A 25835-nucleotide genomic window follows, 5' to 3' on the forward strand; every position below is an offset into this window, starting at 1 on the left:
AAATAGACAAACCCTGAGTTTCCGTATCCAACGTTTGACCGTCTGTTTTATTTGAAAAAATTATGAAAGAAATTAAAAAGACAAGTCACACATAAAGTATTAATCATGTTTTATCATCTAACAACAATAAAAATACTAATTATAAGAAAATTTCATATAAGAAGGACAGTCAAACGTTGGACATGGAAATCTAAGGTTTGTCTTTTTTTTTTTGACGGAGAGAGTATCTGTGTGTGAAAGAGACAATCAGAAACCATGTTTGAAACATGCTGACCCAAATCACATGTCAAATTGGCTCTGAATCTTCATGGAGCACAGCCGAACAGGCTGCCATAGGACATAGGTACTCCATCCGAGACAGGGTAAAGGCTAAAATGGCCGAAGAATGCACTCGCAATTTTTCTGACCAAAAGTAATCGCTCTACAACACTAGCCCGTAACCAACACGTCCAAAGTTCGATACGCCCTACTCCCCCGTTCACCATCAGACTAAAAAAGCGTACGACGGCGGCGGCGTTGGTAGCAGCAAAAACCGACGTAACAAGCCGCAAAAACTTACCGACCCAGGATCGATCGATCAAGAGCTAGCGGCGTCAACCGGGCGAAGAAAAACCAGAAATTTTGACCGCTATAATCATGAGGTGATCAGAGACCGGCCGGTCAAGCTGTTTACGGCCTTTGCGGTGTGCGATCGAATTGAAGCTGTAGCTAGCAGGGGACCGTGCTGGCCTTGTCGCTGTTGATGCGTTCGTAGGCAGTTAGTTAAAGCGGCACAGGGGAGTTTTGACGTTTCATATCGTACACAAACAATACTAATGGCAAGGTGGTGCTAGTAGCAAGGTGCTATTTCATACAGCCTTTTGACAAGTTGATGAAGAATTGGACTTGAGAGAGTAGCTGAGGAAGAATTTCGAATGGGTATATATGGTCAGAGCCAATCGGACATGAGCCGGTTCAAAGTAAACCTGAATGCTGTTTCAGCACAGCCTAGAGTCAATTTAACCATGGTTCAGAAGTACACGGGATTCAAATTGAGATCCTGAAACTAAGTTTGCTACTAGTATTATCAGGAGTAGGTTAATTTAGTAGTACTACGAAACAATGTTCCAGTAGGCTCTAGAACGAATCTTTACAGGAAATAATCTTATTTTTCTGCATATTGAATAAATTTCTTGAGATTAAATATATTAATCTTCTCTGTCTCAACGCTCTCATTATGTCTTTTGTCGGAGCAATTAAAAGTCAGCGTCCACTGTAATTTTGCTGGCTAGTTTTAGTTGACAGATTGAACACTCGAATGAGGCACAAACCCATAGAATTCACTTCATTTTGGCATCAACTTTCTTCGTTTCATAATCACGAGAGGCAATTCAGAGAATCAGAAACAGAAAGGTGAGAGGAAAGCGAGAGGCTTTACAGTACATGGTTACATCATCAAGGTCAAAGCGATAACGATCGAAGGGCTAGCTAATCTGCAATAAATACGCCTGCATTCCAATCTCTCGATATCGCTCTATTTTTATTTCTTTATCTGTGCAAGCAAAAAAGTCAGAAATCTTGTTAGAGAATCTGCTCACCGTTGGCAGATTGAGGCTGGAACCAGGAGATGATGACGACGACGAGCTCTTGCAAGAAAGGGACTGCAAGCAGATAGAGGGCCAAGAAAAATGTTAACCAAGAGAACCTTACTTTGATGTGCATATGTGTCTTGGTCTGATCCACTGTCTCCTGCAATTAACTGCATTCTTACAAATAATTCAATGGTTGACATGCGATCATGAACTGTCGTCAGACGTTGTCAAATCAAACCAATTGACCCTAGAGAGACGACCTCTGCCGTACATGTACAGTGCCCAGCAGACTATCGAGAGTAAGAGTTTGACTTAAGTTTCTCTTTATTCATGTCGCTCTCGCCATGGGAGAAAAACTAATTAAAAAAAACAACCAAGAACTGTCTGCTGAATGATTGGTACTGCTAGCTTCAACCTTGCATGCTGCACATCGACTACGCGTGCCTGCACAATGTACAGACGCTGTTACGCATGTAAAATACGTTGCCTGAAACTTTGGCATGCAAATTGCGTTGTCCTTGAGATGAAAAGAGGAAATAACAAAATGGTTGTTCCAAACTACAAACAGAAATCTATATGCAAGTACTACTAATATTTTCTGGCAAACAATACTGAATACGGCGTGCGTGACAAATAATCTCGGATCACGAGTTTTGTACGCGTGCGTACGTGTATCTGAACTGTTGTCCGGCCACAAAACCCCAGCCTCCGAAGATAGCCACATGGCACACTGCAAACCAAACGTGTAGCAGCAGAGTGAGATCGACAGACGGCATCGGTCGGCATCCGATCCCAACAACAACATTGACAATCAGAGCGAAACAGGTGTTCCCCAAGCCACCAGTTTTAAGTCAGCTACTCCCGCTATTTCAGATTTTATAATCATTTTAGTTTTGATCAAAGTTAAACTATTTTAAGTTTAATCAAGTTTATAGATAATATATTAATATTTATAATACTAAATTAGTTTTATTAAATCTATAATTGAATATATTTTTATAATATACTTGTTGGGTTAAAAATGTTACTGTTTTTTCTATAAACTTAATTAAATATGGAGCAGTTTAATTTTTACTAAAGTCAAAACGACTTATAATATGAAATGATTATAATGTGAAATGAAGGGAGTAGCTACTTGGCGGCAGCTACAGTAATGAAGTCTTCACGCAACGTTGACGTTCTGGAGTGAGCAGTAATCGAGACGCTACGTCGTGTTCCGCAGTAGTCGCGCTCGTAAATCGAATCCATGATGCGGATCGACGGCATGCGAGACCTTGTTGTCAGTGTCTACAGTAACTGCCCCGCCGTCGATCGTTTTCCGTGGCGCAGCAGCAGTACTAGTAGCTCCAATTTGCGAGCCCATTAATGCCATCAGCTTTGCCGGTTTGAGGTTAACCCCGTACACACGCACGCTCGCTCGGCTCGATCCGTCGATCGGCATTGCTTCTGTCTCTCTGTGATCCCGTGAAACAGGCCGGTGATCTGACACCAAAAAAAGTGTTTGCGAGACCAATAATAATAGGGAGAGATGAGAGCTTGCGAAACATTTTCTGATGCTCCTCGCTGGGTGTAAACGCCTCGCGTCGCCGCCGCCGCCGCCGCGCGCGCCGGCAAGGCGCGGGCAGCCGCACAAGTCACAACCTCTGTTGCTACCGCGCACACGTACGCCGCGCCCGCGCGCGCGCGGCGGATTTTGGCTGGAGGCTGCCGTGATCTGTACAATCCCCGTGGAAACTGAAAACCCGGATTTTTCCAACAACATCAAAAATTTTTCCTCGATTTCCGTTCTATACTCCAACAACATCAAGATTTTTCCTCAGTTTCCGTTAGCACACGCTTTTCACTCGGAGAATAGCTAATATAGCCCCTAAAGTTTCGCTCCTGGGTCATTTTAGTACTTAATCTTTCATATTATCCAAACAAGTCCTTTAAATTTGTTATGTGGGCTAATATAGTCCTTGGTCCCACCAAAATCGCCACATGGACATGCCATGTCACCTTCGTACGCAAAATCTATATGATTTGTCCAATTTACCCTTACGCATAGGAAAATAAAAAACAAAAGAAAAGGTTAAAAAATATATGGTATATGTAAGAGCAAAAATATACCTCAAAAGGGTGAAAAAAAGAAGTATTTTTTTCTATGGTTATGTCTAATTCACCCTTATATTTATTTTTCTACGATATATGTAAGGGTAAATTGGACAATTCATCATAGATTTTGCATGAATGATGACATGGCATATCCATATGATGATTTTGATGGACCCAAGAACTATTCTAGGCCTTATGACAAAAGTTAAGGATTTCTTTCGACCATTTAAAATGTTAGGGACTAAACTGATCCTACAGAGAAACTTTAGTGACTAAAGTAGCTATTCCACCAAAACTTTCTATATAGAAGTTGCTATAAAAAAACAAATAAATCCATTTTCAATTTTTTTAATAATTAAAACTTCACTAATCATATGCTAATAACTTATCTCGTTTTACGTGCGCACTTAATCTTAATCCAATAAGCAGATTCGAACGGGGTCGAAAACACAAATATACCGATTTTTCGATTAAGTTCTTTTTTTATAAGAAAAATCGAACTGAACTATTAAGTTTTGGTAATATTTGTTTGGATTTTATTAGTTTTTATCGGTTTATCAATAGTTTTCGTGAAATACCGCTCTTGAGCGGTTTTGATCCGATACTCGGAGTCGTAAACTCTGGTGTCATGTACGGTGGCGGCGGGCTGACCGGGTGGTTGTTGGTATGTGCACACGGTTGCCCCGGGCGTTCACCGTTCGCGGCTGGGGGTGGTGTCAGCATGGTGAGATTTTGGGGTAGAGGGCCACTACGTGACAGCTTTGGGCCGGGAAATCCGAAGTTATATCCACATTGCAACGAGAGGCCGTCCAGATTGTATCCCGTTTTGCAGGTGAAAGGTCGTAGCTATCACGTATGAGGGCGAGAGACCGTCCAAGTGGTGTACCGTTTCCAGATGAACAAGGTCGTAACTGGTATCACGTATGGGAGAGCTAGAGAGGTGTACATTAGCTCCGACAGTGGCTTCAGGCCTTCAATTTGGTCAGTTCCAGCCAAAAGCAAATACATTGCCGCTACCATGTGGTGTGAAATAGATTATCTGATTTTGGTGTAATATTTGAGGGTACATGTAAATAAATTAATTACTATGAAGTGCAAAAAATGTTTTTAGAAAGTATTCTAAGCAACTTGTACATGCAAAATTTTGTAAAATCAAACCGTTTAGGAGTTTGAAAAGTGTATATGTGATTATCTATAATCTGTAAGGGGAAAAGAACTGGGCCTCTGTCCAGGGCATTGGAGATGTGAGAGAAATAGAGAACAAATGCAATGAAAATAGCAGCACTTTGCTGTAGCTGTAGCAGTACTGAACTTTATCACAAATCAAACGGCCGTACAAATAATTCTAAACGGATATGCTGCGTGTAATTCCAAATGCATGTTGTGCAGTGTTGCCATCTGCCATACTCACATTTTGGAGTCAGTCCGTAATTTGGAGTCAAATGTAGCCTCACATTTTGTAGACCCTGTCCAAATGCCTACTATGCATTACAGTGGAGGAGATGTTCTATCTAGAAAGTCAGATAAAATGGCCCTCCATGACATGTGAAATTCACTTAACTCTTTTTCTTTCAAAGCACCAAACTTGGTTTTATCCATAACGAGCAGCTGGGCATCCTATTCACCATAGAATGGTTGAGCCTAAATCAAAGTCTCCTATTTTGAAACAGGAATATGAATTGCCATTATATAATGATAATTTCTTTGGTATAAGAAACAATATTATCGAAACAAGATAGGCAAATCGGCAGGTATAAACGAGTGTATTACATAAGGTGTTACATAAGATCACATGGACTAATACATCATAGTTCAGTACTCTGTAACTTTTAACTTATTCCAAAAACACCACTGATGACACACAACCTAGGTAAAAACAGAAGTACAACTGATGGACAATCGCATAGAGGTGCAATAGGTTCAAATCCACAACCCAGTCTTACTTGCTATCTGCAGAGGCCTCGACTATCTTGACAGCAGACCAAACTCGCCTGTAAGTTCAATGACACGTCATCAGCGTATGGCAGTAAAATTGTGAAAGAAAAAGAATCTTGACATTGCATCAAAGCAAGGTGGAACTCTGCATCCAGTGCCGACTGCCGAATGAAATTGATGTGATGTTTAATGAAATTAAACTAAGTTACACCAAATTTCAGCTGTATGGAATTCAGACAAGGTCATCCGAACAGTCTAGTCCTTGATAATGTCCACAGAAAATAAAAAGGATGATTGTCCAACAACAGCAGATTACAGGAAATTGCATCTACAGAATCAAAGTCTTGAAATTTTGATGTATGTTTTTTAAGCTATGTTGAGAAAATTGTTTCAAAGTCATTGCTGAATTCATGTAGATCCAGCTTTGCACATCAAGACATTAGTTATGATGAAATACTGCAAGAATCTATCTTATGAGTAGAATGGAACGAGAAATTGGATAAACAATACAATAAAACACATGCAAAATGCTTATATAACCTTAGAATCCCATTGAAAAAAAAAAAGGTGAAGGGAGATGCCAACCTTGCCAACTCGAGATTCAGGTAAGGCACAGATTCAAGGGTTAATTGGATCCATGGCATGCCATTGCATATTTGTCTAGTCAGAAAAATGCCATTACAATTCGTCTATTCGTAGCCGTGCCACTGAAATTTTACAAAATTAGAATCGTGCCACTACCGTCATGTTTTCCATCCATCTCCTTGATTTTTCATCTTCTTTCTCCAGTCTTCTCTCTCCTCTCTAGATCGCCGGCGAAGAGAGCAAACCAAGGAACCCAGATCGCCGGCTACTACCGCCTCGACGCCGCCGCCGCCAGCGACGCTCCCCATTGCGGAGCTCGGAGGAGTGCGTCACAGCGTCGCGCCGACGCAGTAGCAGCAGGAGGGCCCTCGCCACACGCGGAGCCATGGGTGGCACGTGCAGCGCAGCCCTAGGGAGGAGGGTGCTCCCCGTGCTGTCGTCGCTGCAGTGGCTCGTGCTCCTCCACGACGCCTACGTCTCGGCCATGCTGTGGCTGGCGTCGTCGCCGGCACGCCCTACTGCACCGCGGGCCAGTATTCCTTCGTGCGGCCGCGGCAGCTCAAGGAGTACGGCGAGAAGGTGCTCGTAGAGATCTAGCAGTCCATGCTCACGCATGGCGTCGTGCCCATCCCTGTCCCCGCCGGCGGCCAGGCCGTCACTGACGTCGTCGCGGCGGCCACAACTATCCGGCTGCCCAAGGCTGCCTGATCAGCAGAACAAACAAGTCCGTTCCTCTGTAATTCAGCTTGCGAATGTAATTTGTTTTCACAGAAAGCATCTCCTCCTGTTTGCGAAAAAATCTGCTCCTGCTCATAGAGAAGAAGACGGGAGAAAGAAGGAAGAAGACGGAAAAGAAAGGAGATGGATGGAAAACATGACGGCAGTGTCACGGTTCTAATTTTGTAAAATTTCAATGGCACGGCTATAAATAGACGAATTGTAATGGTTTTTTTCTGAATAGGCAAATTTGCAATGGCATGGATCCAATTAACCCCAGGTTCAATAGGGGAAGAGAACCCATGTAGTTTGAGCCATAGAAGGATTATCTTGATACAGTTTGGATGAAGGGCAGACATCACTTATTCACTTTCAAACTACTGTAAGGGATGGAACTGTTTGGTAATTGGGTTGTGTTTAATGATAAAGCAAAGACACACAGAGAAACTTGATCTGAAATGCTCTGCATCATGTACTAGTAAAATTTAAGCCCTATCTGTTTGCTCTTAGCCTCTGGGAAGCCACAGCTCTCAGAAATGGACTATCAACAATGCATCAATTTAAACACTGCATGACTAGGGTTTCAAGTTTCACTTTTCAATGTATGAAATTTCAGCCAAGCATTATTTCAAAATGAGTAGAAAAACTAGCTCATCAGACAATCACCAGCATAGTAGAACACTCAGAGCAGCCAGAAATGTAGTATCAAATCAAATCAATTGCTTAAAGATGGACATCAGCAAACTATTCCAAGAGCAACATACAGTACAACAGCAAAGTGTGCTATACATAAATGTACATATTTTTCATTCCAACACTGCAGTACTTCCAATGTGTGGTGATTACCCAGTGCTTAATACGCTACATATTATACACTAGATTAGTATCATGGAACAAAATTTCTCAGAGAACAATAGTATTTAAAATCACACAACTGTTGTACCCTAAACCAGGTTACCTAGATATAGTATATTGCAATAGGTGCTATTGCGCTAGAGCTGGAAACTACCAGATGCAGTTGGAGAACAACATGCATAAATCTGTTGCTCCCCAACTGTTACTCCTGTTATCGATCAATCCTGGGGTTATAGTAGCAGAACTTACATAATAGAAATCAGTAATAAAAGATGAAATTTTGTTGCTTAATAGGAATTAGAACAAAATTAATATGACGATTGAAATGTCCTACCTTTCCCTCACGCAGACTTGGATGCGATCATTCCGGTCTTCCGGGCATAGGCAAAGATCCCGCCTGCCTCAATAACCGGCCCGGCATCGCCGATAGGCTTCAGCTTGTACTGCTTGCCGGATGTGTGGTTGATCATGACGCAATTATCAAGTTCCACCGTGACCACATCCCCGGTCTTGCACTCCTTCCAGGCTCCAGTGTCCGCTAGCTCCAACGGGTAGACCTCACCGGTGGCCACGGAGTTGCGGAAGAAGATGCGCGCGTAGCCCTCGGCCACGACGGCGCGGGCGCCGGCGGCGCCCAGGGCGACGGGCGCGTGCTCGCGGGAGGAGCCGCAGCCGAAGTTGGCGCCGCCGATGATGACGGCGTAGCGGGTGGTCTCCTCGCCGGGGGCGACGAACGGCGTCGGGTAGGCCGCGGTGGGGAGGCCGACGAAGGCGAACGAGCCGAGCTTGCGGTACTCGTCGGGCTTGGACGGGACCAGGGTCAGGTGCTCGGCCGGGATGATCTGGTCGGTGTCGATGTTATCCCCCACGACGAAGCACTCGCCGTGGAATACGCCGGCCGACGTCGAGTCCCCCGCCGCAGCGGCAGCCGCAGCCGCGGCGGCCACGGCGGTCAGGGGACGACTGTGGTGGCATTTCAGGGCGGGCCGGCAGATAGCCGCGACCCAGCTGCGGCGGCGGAACGTCCTCGAGGGCGTGGGACACGGTGCCAGAACTGCTGTCACCGGCGCCGCCTCGGCCAAGGATAGAGCCGGAGCCGCCGCCGCCGCCGCCGCCGCCATGGTGTTCAGTGTGTGAGGGAGAACCCGAACCGTGAGAGGCTTAGGGCCGGGGACCGTGAAGCATAAGACCATTATGCCCCTTCTCCTCACCGGCCTTGGGCCGTAACGAGATCGTGGGCTGCGTGAAGCCCCATTATTATTAGGCCGGAGCTGGATAGTTGGGCCAGAATGGGAGAGTGTGGCCCATGGCTGTCGTCAGCACAGCACACGATTGTTGTGCTGCTCAGACTTCACGATTTGAATTCTGCTCCGATTTTATTTTTTTCCCGACTAGAAGAAATGTCCATGCGTTACAACAGATGAATGCTATTTTAATTTTATTACTGTTATACGGTTTATTTAAAGTAAATTTCACTGTGGGAATTTGTTTGGATATATATTTTCTTAGAAAATAATGAGCTGCAGTTAGGAATCTGATCGTCTCAAGTTAGCATGCGAGTTTTTTTTAAGGGATTTCTATACGACTCCTTTGCATTTCTAAAAGCAAACGAACTTAAAAATCGACTCAAATACGCATATATATTTTCAAAAGCGAACGAACTTTAAAAATCAGACTCATATACGAATTACGTAACAAAATACCAGAAAAACATCTTCAATTTTATAATAGTACAGATAAAAAGTTGTGCTCCGATTGTGCATGCATGTGCTGACTTGGAGGGAGTGATATTGCTGCAGTTTTTTAGCTGCATTTGAAGACTCACTTTTTTTTTCGATTTTAAACTTTGATGAATAATGGATAATCGAGTTTAAGGTTGTGTTCTCTAAAGTTTTGATGGATAATGATTATAAATAAAGTCTATAACATTTCACATAAATAAGAGATTTAAATATTAGAAAGTTGATTTAAAAGTTCTTTTTTTAAGACATGTTGGTAAAGAAAGTTTTTGTAAAGATTATGCCATGTAAACACTTAGCAAGCTCAAGTTTTTGATAAAATATGAGAGAACTCCGCGTTGGGCACCCGATCGGGAGGAAAATATCGGGCACTAGCTACACCATCTTATCTGGGCAAATTTGCATGCGTCCGTTGGATTGAAGAGGCTCTCTCCATGCGGATGAGGTAGATTTACGCTCAGGCACGCAGCCCAAGAACAAAATATTTTAAACTTTAAAATTTTTTTTCTTGTAAAATATTTATCTCATTTATGATCCGAGTACACCGTTAAATTCGTTATGATTAAATCTTTACAACAAGACCACACATGGTTATATTCCATTGAAAACAATATTTATCTTCTTAGTGATTTTTAAATATTGCACCACGTTTTATAAAGTTTCAACTACTAGTATTTTACGATGCTTCACCTGTTTAATTTATAAGCGTTGCAGTTGGTTTTCTTTTAGTGTTTCACTAAGTATTTTATAATGTTTAAACAGTTATACAACTTAATATTTTACACATGATATAGAAAATGTTTCAATAACATCAAGCTTTTGCAAATATACACGGTGAAGAAATCAGACGGTTAAATGTTTCAGTTGACTACCGGTGAAACATTGAGATATACATGGTGAAATAAAAAATCAGTCACTGAAACATTATTTTTTTTAAACACACAGTGAAGAGACACATTGAAACATATTGTTACCTCGTATGAAACATTGAGTGTTAACAAACTGAAACATATGGGTTTTTTCATCATAGTATAATCATATGATACCTTGTTGTAAAGATTTAATTGCAATGAATACAACGGTATGATCGGATCATAGATTAGATAAATAATTTAGGAGAAAAATCATTTTGAAGGTCACTAAATGCATGCAATCTAGAGGAGAGAGAGAGAGTATGTGTAGTTAATTGTGTGAATTTTATGAAACATGGTAAATGCGTACATTGAACCATGTCCATATCACGCATGAACCATTGAGTTCTAATAGTTTGAAACATATGAATATAACCATAAGATATATTGTTGTAAAGATTTAATTACAATGAATACAACGGTGTGATCGGATCGTAAATCGGACAATTAGTTTAGGAAACAAATATTTAAACAAAGGATGAGGGAAGCTATAAACTAGCTAGCTTCTAGCTATAGCTTCGTGCATGAGCCCGATTTTTGTTGGCTCAATCAGGCATTTTCTAAAATATAATCATGTAATATACTGTTGTAAAAAGATTTAATGTAACGAATACAATTGTATAATAAAACTATAGATTAGATAATAGTAAATTAGAAGAAAAAAATTTAAAATTTTGTTATGGAAATTATTATAGAGAGAGGTCAGAGAGACAACGGGTATAGTATCAAGCCAAGGACACGAGCTGCGAACAAAAGGGGAGGAAGGGCACAAGATGTTTTGCGTTTTATCAGGCGCATGATGCGTAGTCTCCTAAAAAAAAGTGAATTGGGGAAAAAGTGGCCGCCCTCGTCCGCCGCATGGATCCACGCCCTAGCCTTGCCCGTTGATGGTGGGCGGGCTTCGCCGGCGGCGGGGTGGAGATGGACACCGGGAACAAAGGCACGGCGACACCGGTGCTGCTCAACGTCTACGACCTGACGCCCGCCAACGATTACCTCTACTGGCTCGGCTTCGGCGTCTTCCACTCGGGAATCGAAGGTTCGATTACATGCATTCTTCTCCGTTCCCCTTTTATCTCTTGATTGGGCCAAATCTTCATCGTGTTATATTGGTCGCCACTCTGTTGCAAAAAAAGATTGATGTTCTATTTCTCGAACAAATTATCGATCATGATGATGCTTTGTTAAAATAAAAAAATCATTTTATTATTCTGCTGTAGGATCAAATTAGATGTTTCAGTACCTATTGCAATTAATTGTAGGGCAACTCAGTTTTGCTCTTGCTGATGGACGTACAGTAATAATGGGGAAAGGGGAAAACAGAGACAATGGTAGGCCACGGTTTAGTGTCTTGGTAGCAAATGGTAGCAAAATTGGAAGGATAATTATGCATGTAGTTAGTTTTTAATGCTATTTTTCAAAGGAAAATGATCACTTATGTCAGAATCTCACGAAGGGAAAAAAAAACACTAAACCGTGGCCTGCCAAGCAGTTTGCAATGCATAGGAACCTCAAAATGAATCATAGCCCTATTTGGATATATGATTTCTACTATCCGGCTAAAGCAAGCACCGGCGCGTTTAAAATTTTTTTCTTATCGATTATATTTCCCTTTTTACTATCTGACTGTCATGTCGTGATCTAGGTAGTTCACAGAATTATGAACTCAAGTTGTTATTTATTTTTCTTGTCTCAAATGAGCAGTTCATGGCATGGAATATGGATTTGGAGCCCATGATTTCCCATCAAGTGGTGTTTTTGAGGTGGAATCGAAAAGCTGCCCTGGCTTTATATATAGAAAGACGGTGTGGCTAGGCACAACTGACATGTCCCATGGAGAGTATCGCTCGTTCATCGAAAAGCTTTCAGGGAAATACCATGGCAACTCATATCATTTGGTTTCAAAGAATTGCAATCACTTCACGGATGATGTGTGTAAGAACTTGACTGGAAAACCCATACCTAGCTGGGTGAATCGGCTAGCAAGAGTAGGTTGGTATTGCTAGCATGTGTTTTACTTCCTGAATTGGTGAACATCGTAAGCAATTGATTTTTTTTTTATTGAATCTGTAGGTTCATTTTTTGATTGTCTTCTACCAGAAAGTGTCCAGGTTTCTCCTGTTGGGCGTGTCCCAACTCTTCGTCCAGTAGCTGGTCAGTATCTTCCTAATTTTTCCCTCTATTGTTTCCTTCCAGAAAAAAGAAATCCTCTATTATTATTATATGTGATGTACAATTGGTTTTTGTTAGAAATTTATTAACCACCAGTTGCAGTCGATTGATTGGTTTCTTTTCATGATCCAGATGATGATTTGGATTCAATATCCACAGTTAGTGACAACAATGAGGAGGACAAACACTTGCTGCCAGCAGTTAGTGACAACAATGAGGAGGACAAACACTTGCTGCCAGCACCGTCGAATGACCTACATTCCGTAGATGTACCATTAAAGTTAGCCAAAGATGTTCTTTGAATTGTTTCATATTTTCACAAAACATGCCATATTATCATCGCAAGTGCTGCAGTCGGGGTGCTGAATTGTTTCTCGAGGTGACTTCATAGGACAACACCATTGAGCAGAGGTTCCCGTTCGTGATACTGATTTCTTTTTTCAGAGTTTCCTGTCCAAGTAGGTACACTGTATACAAATAGGAATTGCCCATCTTTCCAGCTATTTGTTGTTTCACTATCGTACAGTGAGATTGTTGTATCGTCCTTGCTACTTTTTGATGGAATATCATCCATGCTACTTTGGTAGCAATGGTATGACATTAGTCCATATGTCATGGCAGAGCTGGAATAGACATCGTACTATGGGCTATATACTTCTATTTTTCTATTAGCCTTGTGTAAAAATTGCTTGTATGAGCTCGGAAATGAGAATACACACTATAACTTACTATCATTTTGCATCATTGCATGGTCAATGATTTGTGTAATCGTGATTGGTTTTGTTGTAGTGCAGATGAGGACAAGAGGCTGCCAAACCTCGATTGATTTCAATAAGCTACACATGAAATTATAAATAGGTTGTCTACATAATAATACCAGTGAGTTCCTTGCAAAAAAAATATTATCAATGAATTACAATAGATTAGAGATTATGATTAGAAATTACAATAAAATTGGTCCATCAGTTGGCGCGCTCGTTTATTCCTTGCCCTTAGCCCTTATATGTAATTTGCATCTCCTTTACAATCTACGATATTTATATGATTATTACAAAAATTAGTTAAATGACCATAAAACTCTTTCGTACAATATATTAATGGTTTTGAAATTTCTAATTTAATATGCAACGGATCTATCCCGAAGTTCCAATCATATTAGAGAATTCCATTATATTTTAAAATATTGAAAGCCCTTTAAATTTTCTCTTTTCATTTGTCAGGCTTACTAGTAAAGGTACTATTCATGTCCATGTTTCTCATATCACTAACCAATATTTAGATAAAATAATAATAATATTAGTGTAAATATTGTAGTCATCCATTGTCTAGTTGTATAGTAACCGCATGGCCTATTTAATCCAAATAATATAGAATGAGATATTTCATCCAAATAATATAGAATGAGAATCGAGTCACTTTATCTAGGTTCCTCTTCTCGATAGTTCTGCACTATTCACGTCCATGTTTCTCATATCACTAACCAATATTTGGATAAAATAATATTAATATTAGTGTAAATATTGTAGTCATCAATTGTCTAGTTGTATAGTAACCGCACGGCCTATTTAATCCAAATAATATAGAATGAGATATTTGATCCAAATAATATAGAATGAAAATTGAAAATAATATTAATATTAGTGTAAATATTGTAGTCATTAATTGTCTAGTTGTATAGTAACCGCACGGCCTATTTAATCCAAATAATATACAATGAGATATTTAATCCAAATAATATAGAATAAGAATCGAAATATACAATGAGATATTTAATCCAAATAATATAGAATAAGAATCGAGTCACTTTATATAGGTTCCTCTTCTCGATAGTTCTACTTGAAGTTATTTCTTTGTTTTTTTTCCACAAAGCATACAATGGATCTTTAAAAGCTAGATGTGCTCAGGTTTACCAAACCGTTTTGGATGGGGTTACCGCCACCCCACGGTAAGACCCCACGGTAAGACGGTTATCGTGGTAACCGCGGTTACAGTGAGGTATAATGTCACAATATATTTGTAACATATTTTAAAAACATGATAGGATTTGACCAAATAATTATAGTTTTGTGACATTTATACTAAATATAATTATTTTATTATGTATATACAAATACAACTATTATTTTTTTCATTAATCAATGTAAAATTTTTAGGCGACCAAAGCAAACACAGTATATTGCTAAGCTATCTTTATCATATAATAGATAGATTATTTTCACCCATTGCAACGCACGGACATTATTGCAACAGGCATTTTGCTAGTAATTTTTATAATAGTAGAAGAAGAGATAGGGATAGATAGAGAAGAGATTGGCTGAGGTTCTTGCCGTTTCTTATCTATTTGAATAGGAATTCGCCTTTGCTCTGTTACTTGTAATCAAACCCTCCTTTCACCGGTTCTGGACTCTAGTGGTAAATCCTTTTTGTACTTGTTCTGGACTCTAGCGGCTTATGCCATCTATGAGAGTTCGAGTTCATCCCAAATTATAAACGCAATGTCGGGTTTAACTATACCCAAATTATAAACACACTGTCGGGTTTAACTAAACAATTGCAATGTCGGGTTTAACTAGAAAATTATTTGAGCCATTGTCCAATCTCGAGCAGTTCTCTTCAGCCAAACTCGATCGAGAAATCTTAGGGCAGTTTGGCAGCTTGAATATTACATATACACAACCCAACAAATGGTTGTATGGAACTAATCTAGGAATTGATATTGCGTATGTCTGTCTATTAATCTACCTTTTTAATTCATATTATATGCTACTCACATGATTTTTTTTATTTATGTTTAATTTGTTCTATGATGTGCATCAATTGTCTGACAATTATTTTTGGGCAACAATGGTGAATAAATAAATCATTTTAAGTGTAACGATGGTAAAACATTTGACATTTTACTTTCATAAGCAAAAATCTGGAATCGTGTACCTGACATTTTTTAGTATGATCTTATTTTCTTTGATTATATTAGCAATGTATAGATTACAAGTATTTTAAATGAAATATGTTACGTGATATATACTCCTAATAATATGCATTTGCACATACTTCTAAATATAAGATAGAATAACATCTCTTATTACACGACTTATGCATTTGCAAATACTTCTAAAAAAAGTGTTGCCTAACACAAAATATATACAATTGTAGATAATGTAAGTGGGTTGAACAATATATATAGTGTATTATGACCATTAAATTCATAACAAATGTCACATTTATATTCTTTATATAAAAACTATAGATAGTTATAGGACTATCTATATATAAATAATAATGCATACAAATCTTATTACCATACAACATCCTAAATACTTTTTGGAAAAAAAAAAATCTCTCCTGATTTCAAAAAACGAGTTAAGCAACATAGATATATAAAGTATTATTTGTATGTACAATATTTGCAAATAAAATAACACAATCTTATATGTGAAAATAAATTATATACGGTGACTACAGAGCTTGGGCGCGGGTCTACTTACACTAGCTCAGGGTGCAAGCATAAGTGGTCGGAGCTAGTGGCATTGTTATTGAAGATGGAAAAGAGCAAGCAAACAAAATAGAAAAAGAAATGAAGGGACAAATCCTTAATTTCACACTGCATTATGGCAAAAAGAATGAATTGGTATTACAATTATGAAATCCCACTTATATTAGTAATTAGTCTTAATTTAATCATCGAAAACAAAGTGACTATTAAATTTACTAGCTGACGTTTGATATGCTTTTTTTTCTTATTTAGCCGGTTACGAATACGCGTTGCCGTTGTATTCCCAACAAGTGCCAACAATACTCGCATATCCGGACCAAATTTTCTGAAACAAATGCAGGCGGCGTCAACACTCAAGATTTAAATAAATCAATGATGAACATTTACAATGACATACCGGTTATATTCCAGTTACAACGAACAACGAACATGATCATAATACATAATGAATGACGAGGCATCTGCAGCGAGTTTTCTATTTCTCCTTTATATATGTACTTGCCTATCAGTTTCTCCTTTTTAGTGCCATTTATCACACAACCGAAACCTGGATTTTGCGATAAACTTGCTCACCAGGCTCGGCAAATCAGCAGTTAGCAACTGACGTTCCTCGCTCAAGCTTTCTTCTAGATATCGGAGCTGTTTTACTATAGGACGAAATGGTCGATCATATGGTTTATGACATCGGCACCTTCGCTATGCATAACGGGATCTTTGACCTGTCCAAATTTCATTTATAAGCATGCGTTAATCTCAGCGCTATGTCAACAAACAGAAACTGGTTGCTAAGTTAAAAGAAAACTACGAGTAAATAATATCGACTCTGTTTGTACACAGCATATAAAAGAACAAGGCTTAGACGGGCAAAGAGATACCTGAATCACACTATGTGCTGCAGATCTTACTTTGCTGTTGTGGAAGCTGACATCCACCTTTTCCCACGACACAAGCTTCAGACCTCTTAAAAGCCGTTCTGGAAATTTCAGAAGAAGTTAGCTCATATGGACATAACACATGGCATAGGAAATAAGAGCAGGCCAGGTCATAATATGGCTTATATGATCACTTGGACAGAACACTTCTGTAGTGCATATTATTGTTCCAATTCGCAGAAAATATTAAAAGCCTATCGGAAAACGAGGACAGTCCAACGACATCATTTGATTTTTGGAACACCACACGCATGTTCTAATATATTGACGGGAAAAGTTTTTGCACATTCACGAAAAAAAAACATAGTAAACAGACAGATACAATCAGAGTACTGTCGTTGAGCATGGTCTCATTTGCAACCATACATATGGAGTTATGGACATTGTTAAGTCACAAGAATACAAGCAACGTGCATTCTGTATAGTCGGGGGGGGGGGGGGGGGGGGGCATGTATGGGAGATCGCACGCTAGACCCACTCAGCAATGCAGCCATGTCCTGGTTATCCCAAGAGCCTTAGCAAACTTAGAAGAAATAGCTTATTTCCATTTTCCCAAAGAAAGAACTATAACTAAAGAAAGAGGTCACCATATGTCATATAAACATGCATAATAAGTAGCATCCCAAAAACTCTTTTCTTTCACTAGGTAAAAACAACAATCTAATTAGGAAAATATAAAACATGGAATTACATAAACCATGGAAAAATAGTTATATCTATAGCACTGAATATTTATCAGAAATACTGTTATTGATAATATGGGATTACAAATATTACCAAATTTTAAATATAATCATGTTGATCCATTATCAATCAAAACAATAATACAAACCTTCTAACATGCAGCTGTCCACATCGGCAACATCAGTATATTGATTCATTGTTTCTGCTTTGGATAGTTCTTCATATACAATATGTGGGTAAATCTTGCTTCCTGAATCAGTCCACTGAAATAGCAAGAAACGCGTATGTGGGAAAAATTCAAGGTTCAGTATACAGGCCAAACTAACAAAGTCACAAAAAAGTAGCCATGGGGGTAAACCTTCGGTAGCTCAGAATTTCGCCTGATGGATGATGTTCTCCACCCAACAATATCTTAGTCAACATCAAGTTATGGAATGATATTTTAAACAATACTTAGTACTAAATGTATATTTAGTCTTTTAGTAGTAAAAGAAAAGGATACGATCATGACCAACATTGGAGTATGCAACTCTTCGTTTGAATACTTTCAGAGCAGACCTAAAACAAGAAGTTAATAAACTTAACAGTCAAATGATTCATGATCCAAGCATATAGATCCAAATGATGGGGGAAAACATACATGAACTGTACGCCCCCCCAATCATCCACCATGCGTAGCAACAATGGAGGCTTCCCATCATCATTGTCCGTAAGAAATAGATGCTTGCCAGTTTTTCCGAATATCAAATGAATGATGTAGCTGGCAAAAGTTTCTATTGCAGTAAATCCAAAAAGGAAAGGAACCTGCGGATTGAATTTCAGAACAAATTAATAATGATATTTCAACCTGAATATAACCAAAGCCATATGTATCTCTACAAAAGAAGAGTTCTCTGCTGATTGCATGGTTGATCTTGGCATCACAATATTGATTAAAGAAACCTTAGCAACAGTACTGAGTACAGACTAGCATGTGCTTAACTTGAAGAAAATGTACATGTCCTGGAGCCTGGAGCATGAATGTTCGTGCAAGTATAGCAATTCAGAGTAAGGTAATATACTATATTCATATCACTAAAAGCAAGTGATTGTTCAACCTCGAAAGTTTTAAATAACTTATCAATTCTTGAATTAAGTACAGTAAAACAAGGTTTAAGTAGTACCTGTTTGTTTCCTCTAGAACCAAGATGCGGTGACGCAACAGTTATGAAGTTCACTGCCTCAAGCCCATGTATAGTACCCTTATTAGTGTTGTTCAGATTCTGAGAACTTTGGGATGTTTGTTTAGGTGGCCTATAGAGTCTTCCAATAGCATATCTTGCAACCAATCCTCCAACAGAATGTGCAACAAAAGAGATCTTTCTGATCTGTGGTCTTTTGTTGGTTTCTTCAACAATCTGCCTTTCTAAATTTTGTCATGAATTTGGGAAACAAAGACATACATACTCAGCAAATAAGCAATATGCACAATGAAATCACTGACCTCTTGTGCCAACCGCTCACCCATCACATCAACGCCATCTAAAGTTAGCTTGTACATGTTGCGATTGCTACCTACAAAATTAAAATATCACTGAAGTAAGGTAACCATAATGAAATGGTTCAAAGCAAGAAAACATCCATCTTAATTATGGAACATATGCTGTATGACTCCAGCCTCCAATGCAGTAGTGCAAATACAAAGACACATATGATTGTGCATTGACTGGGATAACAAAGTTATCTACTATATTTGAATTTGTGTTTCACATATGGAAAGCAAAATAATGATTTGCAACAATCCCCTTAATGAATCATAACTTTGTAACTGTTGCTCACAGGTAGGGACATATTCTACAAGCGCAACACACCTTGGTGATCTTGTTGCAATGAATGATTTGGAAAGAGTGCAAAGTTAGGATATTCAATGGTTGTTTGAATTGGACAATAGAGGATATTGTTTGGGTGATCCGTGAGGAATTATGGGTGTGCAAGGCAGCCGAGAGTCTGTTGTAACCGCGTAGAGGGGCATGCTCCCTCTTGCAGTCTTACAAGTAGCCTCTGAGCAAGGAGATCCCAAAAAACATGGAAGATGAGGTAAAATTCTTTTCTTTTTTCATTATGATCACCAAAATTGCAAAACAAAAAAGATGGCACCAATGAGAGGTGTCCATTGGGCACATTCCCATCGTATCACACTTTGTAAGTTGTAACAGGTATTGCTATTAGATAAGATGCCATAATGGTCTTACTGAAGTATATATAGAAAAGTGGCAGTACAATTGCTCACCAAACACCATTCAGAAAAATGATATACACACTCGCGAATAGGGAGAAGCTTACGATGAACTATAACTTTGTCTGACAGCAACTTTTCAAATTGCTCAGCTCCAAACTTCCAATCAGCTGCACTGCACAGATGAAGAGAGAAAGATCAATGCATGGAACAGACAACCAAAACGATATACACAAGGGTAAAAAAAACCAGTTAGCAACGGGGCTCAGTGATGCACTAATATATGGCTGAAATGTGCATAAGCATCGTGCTATACTGCAACCAGGTAGTTAAGCACTCTCGATTCTCAAGCGATTGGTATGGATCTAATTTTGCGTGCTTTGATTGGAAACGCCGACCTGCCCAATATGAAAGAATGCCATAGCATCTAAGGGATATCTCAAATTCAGTTTGTTAACTAAGTGCCCAAATATCCATATTTTCTGTCCACTGTCCAGCAAAAAAACGCGCGAGCCCGCTGCTCACGCTTGCTATAGCGATACCTCGCTGAAGAGAATTCAGAGAACACTGAATTCAGAGAGCGCAACTGAACCCATCAGAGAATAAACCATACAAAAAATAATTACTTGAATTCAGAGAGCGCCCCCGAGCCGAAGGCCGAAGCAATTAAGCAGCCAAAAATTACGGCATCAAACCAAAAGCGGATCAGCACACGAGCCCCCCACGAGCTTAGTATCCATTACCTCCCGACGATCCCGTGGACCATGACCACCAGGTGGTCGGGCTCGGGCCCGACGCCGCCGCCCGGTGCCTGTGCCTCCTCCTCCTCCGCCGCGGCCGCCTCATGCCAGGCTCCTCCCAGGTCACCCATACCTGCCAAGCCAGCCACGCAAGCGCGCGCCGCGAAGGGGGAAGCGAGGAAGGGGGGAGAGGGAAAAGGGAGAGGAGTGGTGGGGGGGGGAAAGGGGAGGCGCGTGTTATAGCGGGGAGGCGAGAGAGCTCGAGCGAGTCGCTCGCGTAGGTGGAGACGACGAGGGGAAACGGCTGGGAGGGGGGATTCGTCCGTTAGATGGTGACAGGTGGGGTAGGATGTCCGTGTGGGACCCACTTGTCAATGAGCTGCGGCGGGGCGGGGCGGGGCGGCGGGCTGTCGCGAGTCCGCGACCTCGCGGGGGGAAAAACTGTTCGGCCTCATCAGCAAGGGAAGCGCGAACAGCCAACGATCGGTCCAACCAGAAGGTTGGTAAAATCACCTTTGCTTGCACCTGCACCTTGCATGTTTGGTAAGGAGTACTAGTTTTTCACCTTAATATCTTAAGAGATATATTTGGCTCCTCATCGGTTGTCCATATATTACTTAACTAAAAAAAATATTTATGCGGTTGTAACGAGTGGAGTTTATTTTAATCTTACGAACTTGACTCATACACGGATGACGTACTCAAATACCGGTAAAAACATCTTCAGTTTTTATAATAGTAGTAATAATAAGTCAAAACAGCTTATTAGAGAATAATTATTAATTTGTAGGTAAAAATTTTATATATGTGTTTTTAACGACTTAAAAACCAACGCTGAAAAAGATACCACGTTGAAAATATCTTAAAATAAACTTCAAAATTAAGTTTGAAAATTTAAAATTTTGCTTTGGTTTTAGTTTATTAGGACAACCAATGAGACTCTTTGATCGTTTTATTAGTTATAAACCGTTGTGAGTAATACTCGTTGGTTTCATGCCGATCGCCCTATTGGTGACATATACTGACGTTTCATGAAGATCTATCTATTCAAAATCTACTTGCACATGTTGATAAACTTTTTATTTCTTATTGCAATAGAAAAATTACTTAATATTGGCAGCAATACTTTGAACTTCTTTAGATATATGAACTAATAGTATCGGCTTGATGTGGAGTTCACAAAATCATTAGCTGATCGAAAACTGCTCTGGAGTTGTTTTCAATTTTCATGAAAACCAGTTGAAAACAGAAGTAGTTCAGATAAAAAACTGAAACTAGGTTTTACTTTAATTTGACTGTTTTATTGAGTGGTTTGTCAACTAGAGCCAACTCAAATCTCGTAATTTTACAAAAACCAAATGGTTTTCATCGGTTTTTTCAATCCGGGTGTGATATTTGTCTAACTTAGGTCTCATTTGAACTAGTAGCGGATAAAGATTAATTGGATTTAAATTATTTTAATTTAAAAATAAATTTATCTAATATTTGAAAGCAATTTCTATATAAAAAGTTTTCACATAAAATATATTATTTACCAGAGTGAAATCAGTATCTTAATTAAAAAAAAGGAGCAGAGGAGAAAATGTATCCTATTAATTAGGATGGACGAAGCAGAGGAGAAAATGTATCCTATTTATCTAATATTACGATCCAAGGAGGGTGGAAATTGGTGACATCAACAGGCTGTGTGTACCATGGCAATGTACAGCATGTGCTCACGACGCCTAAGAAAAGGGCGAATTTGTCTTTAATCGGTAGCGTGTAGAAGCACTAAGCACTAACAGCAACAAAATGACCCGTTATTGTCTAGGTCGTAGAAGGCACGCGTCGATCATAAATAAATTAGATAAAGCGACAACCGAGGAAGAATTGCATGCTTTGTGGAGTACTGACAAGTAACATTTGATGACTAACGTCGCTTCTCTCTATATCTCAATTCGGGCCGTGTTTATAGATTTATTTTATTTCTTCAAACTTCCAACTTTTTCGTCACATCAAATGTTTAGACACATGCATGGAGCATTAAATGTAGACGAAAAAAATAAATTACACAGTTTACATGTAAATCGCGAAATGAATATTTTGAGCCTAATTACGCTATGATTTGACAATGTGGTGCTATAGTAAACATTTGGTAATGACAGATTAATTAGGTTTAATAGATTCGTCTCGCAGTTTACAGGCGGAATCTGTAATTTATTTTGTTATTAGTCTACATTTACTACTTCAAATGTGTATCCGTATACTTAAAAAAAATTGGGGCATTTGCAAATTTGCCACTGTTTTTTCTAATATTGCAAGGTTGCCACTTAAATGATAGTTTTAGTGGCATTTTTGTATTTTTTTAGTGGTAGTTTTGCAATAACGATTCAAAGTAGTGATAAATTTACAATTGCCCTAAAAAAAATTTTTGGCACACGAAATAAACACAGCCTCGATCGCTTCCTCTGTTCTTTTTTCTCGGATAACTTAACATCGTTCTGAAAACGTAGGATATATATTCGTTGTGTTAAACTATACTTGTCGCGAAAGGAAAATGGAATTAACAGCATAAGAGCTCAATGTCCCGTAAATGACAAATGAATAAAAGCTAGTGATTGTGTAGAAGGCATGACAAAGGAGTTGATGGTTGACAGCCAGAGCTGATATGATTTCGCCCGATTAATATCGCAACCAAGCTTGTTCAGTGCACGCAAAAATAGTGTGCTAGCCAGGACCACGTAATTGCGTGCACTAATCCTCGAATGCGACCATGGAATAGAATGAACTAGCTAATCATTAGAATCCTCAACGACCTAGAATTTCAATTCCATTTCGTTCGTGTGGATGCTTAAGCCTACAAAATAATATTACGTCCGTATTTTAATATATAGTATTATTAACTTTTTGAAATATGCATTCATCCTATAAAAATATAAGTCATGCTAAAAACCTTTAGTAATAAATCAAGTAAATAATAATAATAATTTTAAAAATAAATGAATCATCAAACGTATTTTAAAAAGTAAAGTAAATTATATAAAAAATTAATGGAGTACTTTGAAATGCCGTTTAATGACCGAGTAATGCTTATGAAATTCCTCTGAAAAAAATGAGTAATGCAGATGAAATGACCATTTCAAGTAGCCGGACCGTTTCTTTTTGGGTCAGCGTTCAGATTACCCATAGACACAGCCACACAAGCATCTTAATTAACACAATACAAATATTCTCTCCGTTTTTAATACATATGTTATCGTTGGCTTTTCAACGTGCGTTTAACCATTCGTTTCAATCAAAAAAATTTATGTGATTATTATTTATTTTATTGTGATTTAATTTATCATCAAATGATTTTTAATATAACTTAAATAGTTTTATATTTTTTTAAAAAAAATTGAACAAGATAAATGATCAAACGATTTACAGAAAATCAACTGCATCGTGTATAAAAACGAATGGTCAAACTTTTTTCAAAAAATCAACGACATCGTGTATTAAAAAACTACAGTGTGTGTAACCATGTGTTTGAGACTTTGAGCTTTGAGGCGATGCGATAAAGGCAGAGGCTTCAAAGTGGACAGCGACCGAGAACGACGATAAGATTTGCGACGCCGCGGCGCCACGTCAAGAGATAGTAGGTGTCCCCATTCGGTAGGCTGTTTGGGACCTTTCGACCACAACTCCCACACACTATCCAGCGCTGGCATCCTCATCACGGCCTGATCAATGATCCCCTCCAGCTGATCGAGATACTAACTAACTGAAATTAGCTCTAACTACTCCGGATTACTTAAGTTGATATGATCACCATGGCTAGATTATCAGAGCATCAATATGTATCTTTGCAGAGCCTTGCAGGCCATGGCTGGAAATGGCAATAATGTTTTTGCTTAATCCTCGTTGATTGGGTCCGTTTCGTCGCATGCTGGGTCATGGATCATCTTATATCGTCGCTTATAAGATTCTTTTTAGCATTTTCTCAGCTTACCTAGTAATAGTTAGCTCTTTACCATGACTATAGGATCTACTTGTCTTTCTCATATAGTTTTTTTTCCGGTGTTCGAACCGGAAGTTTACAGCCCGTTTCTCCTCTCTCTCCTTTTTTTTCTCTTCTACACCTCGGCATTTAGCCGGTTTATAGCATATCATTATACTTGCTCTTATGGCTTATCCGCTTCTCATAGCTTCCACGTCAACTGCAAGACAGGCAGGTACGGCGAGAGGCAAATCATTGGCGGTTTTTGTAGTGGATTGGCATCCAAACACCAGCGCCAAACATAAAACATAGCTGTCGTTCGCCCTGTCCACGATTTCACGAATCCGTATGCACTCCGCTGCTTGAGAGCGGTTTGCCAACAGCCAACCAACTGCTGCTGCTCGGTGGGTGCTTAATTAATTTTCGTCGGCGTCGGTGTCAGCGGCGGCAGAAAGCGTTGAAACACCTGAACCGACCATCGGCTCTAATGCCAAACGATGGTCGTCGTGCCGTTTGCTGAGTAGCTTTTGGCGCTGGTAGTGCGCTACTACTCGGTCCATTTGTTGGAAGAGGTCGCATATTGCATATTGTCTTTTTGACTTGTGTGGCTTGATTTCTGCAACTTCCAAGCTAGAAATAATAATAATAATAATAATAATAATAATAATAATAATAATAATATGCTAAAGTAGATATCTCGTTCGACGAAATGATACTTGATTGATAGGTACCAGCTGACATCCCATTTAATGGGATGATACCTCTCAGATATCGTCTTATGTCTAATAGGAATTATCCGATAGCATATGATACCTGTAAAGTACCATCCCATCCAAACGGGATAACATCTTATAGCATTTTTTTAAAAGGAAATTAGGCGGCAGTTTTTTTTTCTTCTTTTAAATGTAATCTTCAAAGGAAAAAAAAGAAACATTTCTAAAGATCTTGCACGAAGCAAGGTTTGAGTCAGTGGTGGGTCTTGTGGTATGTTCTTTTGGGCCCAACTGGTTCCAGTAAGAAATAAGTTCACTTAAGGTCCTTTAACTTTCCAACGAATCCAATTTTCATCCTTCAACCGGAAAACCAGATACAATGGGTCCCTCGACTATTAAAACCGGTACAAAGGAAGTCCCTCAACGGTTTCAATGGTGGTTTTGGTTGACGTGGCATCTACGTGGCTGCTTTGACTTGGTCATTGTCCTACGTGACGATGATGTGACACTAAGCAAAATAT

At 39.3% G+C, this 25835-nt stretch overlaps 3 protein-coding genes and 1 pseudogene across 3 annotated transcripts; 2 read left to right on the plus strand and 2 right to left on the minus strand.

The window, feature by feature from the left end:
* Nucleotides 1-5387: 5387 nt before the first annotated feature.
* LOC127763264 (3-isopropylmalate dehydratase small subunit 1-like) lies at nucleotides 5388-8925 on the minus strand. Its single transcript, XM_052287912.1, has 2 exons — nucleotides 8092-8925; nucleotides 5388-5656 (listed from the first exon to the last, which is right to left on the minus strand). The coding sequence occupies exon 1, from the start codon at nucleotides 8876-8878 to the stop codon at nucleotides 8099-8101; it is 780 nt and encodes a 259-aa protein (XP_052143872.1). The 5' UTR covers nucleotides 8879-8925; the 3' UTR covers nucleotides 5388-5656; nucleotides 8092-8098.
* On the plus strand, nucleotides 6254-6893 carry LOC127762621 (uncharacterized; annotated as a pseudogene).
* A 2218-nt stretch (nucleotides 8926-11143) lies between the features above and the next one.
* LOC127763265 (deSI-like protein At4g17486) lies at nucleotides 11144-13313 on the plus strand. The gene is made up of 4 exons (XM_052287913.1): nucleotides 11144-11446; nucleotides 12112-12399; nucleotides 12481-12561; nucleotides 12712-13313. The coding sequence occupies exons 1-4, from the start codon at nucleotides 11329-11331 to the stop codon at nucleotides 12879-12881; spliced, it is 657 nt and encodes a 218-aa protein (XP_052143873.1). The 5' UTR covers nucleotides 11144-11328; the 3' UTR covers nucleotides 12882-13313.
* Nucleotides 13314-16431: 3118 nt separating this feature from the next.
* On the minus strand, nucleotides 16432-20866 carry LOC127764486 (putative lipase ROG1). Its single transcript, XM_052289370.1, has 10 exons — nucleotides 20647-20866; nucleotides 20011-20078; nucleotides 19172-19242; nucleotides 18852-19085; nucleotides 18329-18492; nucleotides 18191-18246; nucleotides 18047-18099; nucleotides 17837-17951; nucleotides 16948-17045; nucleotides 16432-16791 (listed from the first exon to the last, which is right to left on the minus strand). Exons 1-10 carry the CDS (start codon nucleotides 20772-20774, stop codon nucleotides 16720-16722), a joined length of 1059 nt encoding a protein of 352 aa, XP_052145330.1. The 5' UTR covers nucleotides 20775-20866; the 3' UTR covers nucleotides 16432-16719.
* Nucleotides 20867-25835: the final 4969 nt, after the last annotated feature.

The sequence above is a fragment of the Oryza glaberrima genome, chromosome 2 (assembly GCF_000147395.1).
Source record: "Oryza glaberrima chromosome 2, OglaRS2, whole genome shotgun sequence".
Classification (NCBI taxonomy): domain Eukaryota; kingdom Viridiplantae; phylum Streptophyta; class Magnoliopsida; order Poales; family Poaceae; genus Oryza; species Oryza glaberrima.